At 34.9% G+C, this 7,932-nt stretch overlaps 2 protein-coding genes across 2 annotated transcripts in view; both read right to left on the bottom strand.

Moving 5' to 3' along the window:
- Positions 1 to 863: 863 nt before the first annotated feature.
- On the bottom strand, positions 864 to 1,696 carry LOC132177893 (agamous-like MADS-box protein AGL62). The gene is made up of 2 exons (XM_059590370.1): positions 1,379 to 1,696; positions 864 to 1,232 (listed from the first exon to the last, which is right to left on the bottom strand). Exons 1-2 carry the CDS (start codon positions 1,694 to 1,696, stop codon positions 864 to 866), a joined length of 687 nt encoding a protein of 228 aa, XP_059446353.1.
- Positions 1,697 to 4,079: 2,383 nt separating this feature from the next.
- Positions 4,080 to 7,932, bottom strand: part of LOC132179307 (aspartate--tRNA ligase, chloroplastic/mitochondrial) — a 10,510-nt gene continuing 6,657 nt past the window's right edge. Inside the window, exons 9-15 of the mRNA XM_059592012.1 lie at positions 7,731 to 7,926; positions 7,448 to 7,635; positions 7,180 to 7,251; positions 6,266 to 6,364; positions 6,059 to 6,139; positions 4,879 to 4,936; positions 4,080 to 4,498 (exon numbers count right to left, since the gene is read on the bottom strand). Of these exons, the coding sequence (XP_059447995.1) occupies positions 4,329 to 4,498; positions 4,879 to 4,936; positions 6,059 to 6,139; positions 6,266 to 6,364; positions 7,180 to 7,251; positions 7,448 to 7,635; positions 7,731 to 7,926 (864 nt within the window). The 3' untranslated portion in view covers positions 4,080 to 4,328. The remainder of the gene's footprint in view (positions 4,499 to 4,878; positions 4,937 to 6,058; positions 6,140 to 6,265; positions 6,365 to 7,179; positions 7,252 to 7,447; positions 7,636 to 7,730; positions 7,927 to 7,932) is intronic.

The following is a 7,932-nucleotide window of genomic DNA, read 5'->3' as shown; positions in this document are numbered from 1 at the left end:
TTAATAACATGTGAGATGTACATGAGTTTTTAATAAAATTTATTTCAACTTTATCTCTACTATTAAAAATAAAATACTTTTATCAAATAAGCTAAATGGGCTCACCATGAATACCCATTTGGATTGGGTCCATTAGATCTCAAAGTACAACATCTCTCATTTATGCATAATGGGCAGATTGTAACCATGCATCTCTCTCATCAATCCAATGAAATAGTTCTATTCATATGGATTAATATACCGTGTGACCTAGTTTTTTATTTCTTAACTAACATGTCCGCACAAGAAGGGAGATGAGGGATTTGAACTAGTGACCTCTGTTTCATGAAGCGTGGTCTCCAACCAACTAAGCTTCCCATCGGGGACTACCGTGTAGCCTACTACACTTGTATTATTGTTAATTTTTCTGGACATAATAATTAATCCTCAAGATTATAACCTCTTCCTTTTTGGCAATATAAATTAATAAAAATGAAGATATTGACAATCATGCCCTCTTCCTTTTTTCTTTTATTTTTTTAAATGACTCCCATGATTGTCCTTTAAGCCAATCAACAACACTACAAATGATTAATTAATTTTATTATCAATAATTGTTTCACAGCACATGAAAAATCTATGGCTTCCTCCAACTAGTTGCCCATGATTTCATACTCCAAACTAAATAAAATAGCAATAACATAATTTATTGCTATAAATACTGAAATATATAATTAAATCATAAACTTTTCTAATTGGCCACATTATTCCAAATCCAATGAACACCCCCAAAACCCAAACCCCCCTCCCCCCCCTGTACATATGATCATCAAAGAAGCATGAAGCTTAACAAGCTGTTAACAAAAACACCATGGCTGATCATCTCAGAAAACCCCTCGACCATATCCCAGATTGTATGCTTGTGGCATCACATTCCCACTTAACCCGACATTAATATTATTAATATTCTTTGCCTCATAAGGAATCTTGGTCTCAAAAGGATTAATATTTAGCCCTTGATTGGAATTTCCTGCTGCGAAAAATGTAGAAGGATTTGAAGTCTGAATCAGAAGTCTGTCAGCCTGCTTTCCCACGTTCTTTTGCAGCTCCTGCAGAGAAACCTTCAACTGCTCAAGCTGTGGCAACCCTAGCTCTTCAATGGGTGCCTCCCACCAGCACTGTCCATGGTTTGCTTTCTGCATTCGGTTCAGTTCCTCCCCGTGCTTCTTCTCGGCCTCCAGTTGGTTCATCACCTGTGTTAAAATATTAATTAAATAATTATATTTACTATTTTTTATCTGCTTAACCTTTTAGGATAAATAGTGATCTAACATAATATTTCCGATTTCAATTAAAATATTAATTAAATTTCTTTTGAGATAAAGGGTGATTTAACAACCTGAGTGAGTTGCACATTGAGCTCCCGAACGCTGGCGTTTCTATGCGCCTCTAGCATCTGAAGCGTGCCAGAGTTTTGAGGCGGGTTTCGGGTGAGGACCCGATCAACAACAGTCTCCACACTCGGATGGCCGAACGAGAAGACCTTCTTGCCGGGCGAGAAGACGATAATGGCGATCTCGGCGCCGCAGAGGGTGCAAAGCTCACTTGCTTTTTTGAAGAGGCCGGAGCGGCGTTTCGAGAAGGTCACTTGGAGGTTACTGTCGTTTAGCATCTTCACCATCTCGATCTTTTGCCGGCCCTTGCTCTTCCTCACCATGGCTAAGAGTATCAGAAGAACAAAGAAACAAAGAGATGAAAGAGAGAGACTGTGTAGGACTGGCACAGATGAAGTGAGGTTGAATATTGCTTGGGGATTTATAGGGTTTGTACATAGCGATTTAACTCTTAGAGTTGTCAAAAATTACTATCATTTGGCTGTCAATATTTCTACATCTTTGTTCATATTAACAATATTACTAATTTTGGAGGTTTCAGAATCTATTTGCTCTTTAGATTATATGGTAAAACTCCATGAAATAATTAGCCAGCAATAATGCTACTCTTATCCCCACTATATGCTTAATGCCCCATTCATCACAAACCGATACAACGCATGAGAAAGAGTAGTAGGAAATTACTATAATTATTGTCATGATTAGGGAATAATTATGCAGAACTGGTGTGAGAGGATAAGTACGATTTAGTTCCAAGTTTTTATGAGAAACACCGATAGTAAAATTAAATTTGGACCGTTCAAATAATTGTAGTTTTTTTTTTACAGTACCTGAGCCAAATCCGATTTTTTACTTTGGACAAACCAAAAGAGTATTGAGCATAATGCAAGAAAAGTTTAATATTTATCAATTTCATGATTTTTCTTCTTGCTCTAATCCCTTGTCTTCTTTGGACAAAGAAAATAAATTAATAAAAGAGGAGAATACAAGGCAAGTATCCTGACTACATCTAACCCAACAAAAAAGCCCCTTAAGTCCGATTTCAAATCGGACAAAATTTTCCATCAAATTGAGTTCTAGGAAATGACATGTGTTCTTTTTTTTTTTTTTAATAGCACGTGAGTGCACATTATCTTTTAGTAAAAATTATTCCAACATTATCTCTACCATTAAAAAAAACATGCATTTTCCACATGCTCAAAAGGTACATCTCATTTTTATAGACTGTATTGGATGAACTTCCTCGAACTCATCTGTCGGATATCCATTGATATTAGCTATTATAATTTATCCTTGTTGGGAAAATTAGAAACAGCTGACCTTAATATTTCATAATTATCATGCCTATGAGGTCAACATCTAAGTTCCTTTTTCTTTTTTTCTTTTTTTGATTTATTTCTTTCTTATTTGGTATCAGTTGTAAATTATGACACTAACAATATCTATCGGCTATCTAAACTGAAACAAAGGGTGTTGAATTTCTATGATTAATTGCTGGGATTTCAATGAGTTGTTTAATTTAATGATATAATAATATGCATTGCAATATTGTATTAAAATATATGTTTAATTAAAAATAAATAAGTATAAAACATAACGTAAATTAGAATAAGACTAGTAGATATATGCACCTGGCCTGCATTATTTTTCTTTGAAGGAAACACAGTAGATTGGTTAATGTAGATATAATAACCCATCCGTTTGGGTTACATAATAACAGTGTAGTAAAAAACAATCTTCTATCAGAGCTAACAACAAATAATAATAAATAAAGAAATAATAATAACATTAATTATAGTAATAATAATATATGCGTTTTATATCTTTTTCGCTTTCCTGTCAAACATTAGGATTTGATCTCAAGGTATTAACTTCATGGCAACAGTTAATGTTGCTCAAGTGGATCAATTGAGGCCAAAACGAGCAAATAATGCAGATCTAAAAGTGGCACAGATCCTAATTTTTTTTTTGTTTTTTTGCTTTTTTAAGCACACCCTTTAGGTTATGTTCAGTTGCATGGGAGGAAAATGGCATCATCTTCCTTCTGTATCTCCATTATGGGGTCACAACTCATATTCACATGTTAAGTTCAAATCGTGTTGATATAGAAGTATAAAACTATATAAATTAACACTAATTCGATTCATTTAATTAAAATGGCCAAACCCTTAATCCTAACCTCTAATTTGATGTTTAATTTATGTCAGTTCGCGGATCGTGTCAAAAATTACCGCCCTTGAATGTCACATGTTAGGTTCAGATTGTATCGAAACACAAATATAAGACTATATAGGTCAATTCTAACCCGACCCATCTAATTAGACGAGTTAAATTTCTTATCTTTAACTCGCTAATTTCATGTTGAGTTTGTATCGAATTCGCAGCCGGTAGTACAATCTACAAGAAAATGGAATGCCATAGCAGTACAAAAGCAAAATATTACCCATTCATGTTTGTCGTTTCAATCCTGCATGACAAAGATTACACTCTTACCTTGAAGGTCAATTACAATATCCCCTTCAGCAATCAACCCCATTACTTATTAGGTAAATTGCTAAATCCCCTATTTTCATCATACTTAAACCTTAAACTTACATGTTTATCTCAATATCATATGATTGCATGCTTTTTTTCTCTCCTTCATTATAAACATGTGAAAATCAGGATATGTCCAAAAATAAAAATAAAAGAGGGAGAACATTGCAATTAATCACAAAGCTTAGAGAGTTTTTTATTCAACTTTAATGTTTGAAGGGACATTGCAAAAATTTCCATAGTTTAGGATTTATCCCTGAAGTAATGAAATTCTTTGTTCCTAAATATACATTAATCATTCTCTCACATAGCAGAACTAAACTGGTTGCAGAAAAACCAAGATCAAAGATTCCAAAGCAATAAACATGAGGGAAAATCAAAAAACCATAAATTTGTTTGCCGTAGTTGAACAAAAGGAAACTACTGGCTTTGAAATGACAGATCTTTCAACTGCTGGGGATCCACCTCCGATGGTGACCGAGTGAGTGCACACTGTGCAGTTGTTGTCTTTGGGAAAGCTATGACATCCCTGATGGAATTTGCACCCGCCAACAACATAACCAATCTATCTAACCCAAAAGCGATTCCTCCTGCACAGTCGAATAAGACTAACAAGTGAATTAAGATGTTTAGAAAAACTATGGTTGTCAATGCAAATGCTTAGACCACTCAACAGGTTGTACGTGAATCAAGATTTCTATGAGGCCAATTTACTCTACAAGAGCCCTGGGTACATCCGCAAAGCCCAAAGAAAGCAGCCCAATTCAAGCAGAAATTAATCAGGGATACCAGTTAAATGGTACTGCATTATACCTTTACTCTAAAAGACCCTATGATGTAACAAACTAATATCAGATTGATTTCACAATTAGAAGATTCATTGAATAAAAATGTGCACACATGTATATAGGCGCATATACACATACAAGTGATGAACTGTAATTGGTAGCCATTATAAAGATTTTCATACCATGTGGAGGAGCACCCATGTCTAACGCCTCCAGAAGATAACCAAACTTTGCTTCAGCCTGTAGAGAAATTTATTACCACATTATTGGGTATGTTCAAATCTACCAGATAATAATTTTAAAAAAAAAATGTGAAGTATTTCAACTTCATTAAAAGAGCATGGCTCTAATCACTTTCATCAAGTCCTTCTAGACTTTAACCCATCCACAAAATTATAATTTTTTAGCTCAAAAACGCGACTTGTCCTTGTTCAGAAGTTTTGGGTGTTCCTTTTTGCTATTCCAGGAAAAGCAAAAGGCAAGAGATATCTAAACCAAATCAATAGTCCAAATCAGGTCCATTCAATGATTGAATCAGTGCTACCTATGCAAAAACATACAGCCATACATACGTATATTTGTACATACATCCAGTGGAAGAATAGAAAGAAAATGTGCCACAACTAGACAAAATCCCAAGCCTTCTGACCCGTATGATAGTGTACTTACGAGAAAGCCACAGGTTTTAGTTTCAAAGTCCAAATCACTGGAGAGAGTACTAGAGGTAGAATTCAGTCTGTTTAATTGGATTAACGTTCTAATATATGCTTTAAGAAACTAATTAGACCCCAAATTGAATGATAACCAGTTTGATGATTAAACCCCAATATGAGGTTTCCATCAAACATAAATCAGGTAACACGGTTTTACAGGAGTAATCAATCACATGAATTTTTATTTGTGTACAATCAATTCATTTGTTGGCCTATTCTAAACTTCTTCAATAGTTAGGCTATTTACGAAAGTTCTGATTGTAACAAATTCTTGCCAGTGATACTAGCATTCACAGATACCATAATATTTGTGGCCCATATACATAGAACTGTTAATATGGAAAAGATCAAAGGATGCACAGACAACTAAGCAGCATCATTTGATCTTCTTCTTTTTTCTGAACATGCAGAAGAAGAGTAAGTTTGAGGTGAGTTTGGGGCTTATGCTTATGAGCTTCATCCCCTCATCTCCTTCTCTCAATCACTTGAGGGAGGAAAAAAAAAACATACACGGGAACAATTACATCAGGTAGACATAGGGAGATATTCAAATATTGGATTCGGAACAAATATCATCCAAACAATGGCCACAACAAAAAAGTGAGCAGAGCCAAATTGTAGTGGACAACAGCTCAATGGGTCTACTCACCTGTTCCAGGGAGATGCCAACAGTTTCCAAAACCTTTTGCTGTACGTCACGTTTATATATTCTCAAACTTCCCCCACCAATCTGATGGGAACATAGGAAACAGGAACAAAACACATTTAATTAACAGCAGGGAGAGAATAAATGTTGAAGCTTCAGGTGTGCTGATGCCAGAAAATAGAAAGAATAAAAAAATAAATAACAAATCACCTCCACTCCATTGTAAACCATGTCATAAGCTAAGGCACGAGCAGAGGCAAGATCGTCCATGTCTTCAGGATTTGGAGCAGTGAAGGGGTGATGCAAGGCCTGCAAGATATAGAAATTGAGCATTGAAATATGACATGCAACCATTCCACCATCACTTAATAAGACAGAAATCCTATCTTCAAAAATAACCCAAGAAATTATAAACATAAATAAAGTTGATCTGTTCATTTTATCTGAAAATTTAGCCACCAAGTTTCTTTAAAATAATATTTTAAAGAAGCACTAATAATCATTCCAAGTGAACGAACATCCCAAAACCTCACGACTTTCTTTTCTATATTAAAATTACTAAAGAAGAGAAAGCATGATCTACTGATATTGGACATAATATTGTCAGAAGCAAGGGATTGGTTTGGCCAAGTTTTGAGAAGTATTTTAAGATCTGTTTGGTAAAATTTTGACAAAAGTGTTTTGACTTTTGGGTTTTTTAAAGAGTTTTTAAAAAAAGTAAAAATTGAAAATTGATTTGGTGGGGGCCACATTTGAGAAAAGTGTTGTATGTGAGGTCCACGAACGAAAATTTGTTTGGTAAAACTTTGAGATGTGTTTTGAGCAATATAGCGCTTGAATGAAACTTCAAGCACTCATTATAAGATGTATAGAAAGAAGCTGAAGCCCAAATGTGACAATATTTAAAATTGAAGTAATGTAAGTAGTCCATCACATCAAAAATCATTTGAGTACCAAAATTTGATACGATGACAACCTAGTCAAATCCTATCGAAATGAAAAAAGAAAAAGAAATACAGAATAGATTCATAAAGATCATGAAACAATCAAAGTAATGTTTTTCACAATGAAATTTTATAAATATCACTGGAATTGCAAGGCAGTATTACAGACATGAAACAGACCTCAAGCCTCTGCTCTGCATCGTTCCACTCAAACATTGGGAAATCAGTCACCCACAAAATTGAATGCCTGGACTAAACATCAGACAGAAAAATAAATAAACATCAGAGCAATCAAGAGAGAACTTTAGTTCCGTTTGTTAAAATTTTTGTTTTTTCTTCTCAAAACAAAATATTAACAAACAACCCAAACACAAAACACTCATAAAAACACAAAAACCAGAGCCCCATGATTGTTTAAATTCAAACTGGAGGGCAGATAGAAACTTACATGGTCAACCAAGCCCAACCCATGGCCAACAAACGCCCTCAGACGATCAAGAGTTCTATTTACTGACGCATGTTGACCCACTGCAAACAAGATAAGATCTTCTGGTCCAGCAGAGCATCGACTCAGCAATCGCTCTTTGTTTACAGGATCCAAGCTTGATACAAGTGCAGGAATTCCCTCAAGACCCCCTAAATGAGAATGTTAAAGCCATCAAGGATGGAAACCAAAATATCTCTTCATCTTCAAATATGCATAAGAAGAAGAAAAAAAAAATTCTGTTTACCATCATCCATGACCTTCAAGAAAGGCAAACCCTTGGCTCCAGATTTAATTGCTTCATTGTAAATATCACCTTTCTTAAGAGCTGTATTTGAATAATTTTTGGCACCTGAGGGAACGCATAGGACTTTGATAATTCCCCCACTCTTCAAGGTATCTGCAAAAACCCTGAAGGGGGAATCTGAGAAAATATCAGATACCTGCAG

Source organism: Corylus avellana, chromosome ca4 (genome assembly GCF_901000735.1).
Source record: "Corylus avellana chromosome ca4, CavTom2PMs-1.0".
In the NCBI taxonomy this organism is placed as follows: domain Eukaryota; kingdom Viridiplantae; phylum Streptophyta; class Magnoliopsida; order Fagales; family Betulaceae; genus Corylus; species Corylus avellana.
The sequence above is the reverse complement of the archived record's forward strand: the minus strand, read 5'-3'. Positions and strand labels throughout refer to the sequence as shown.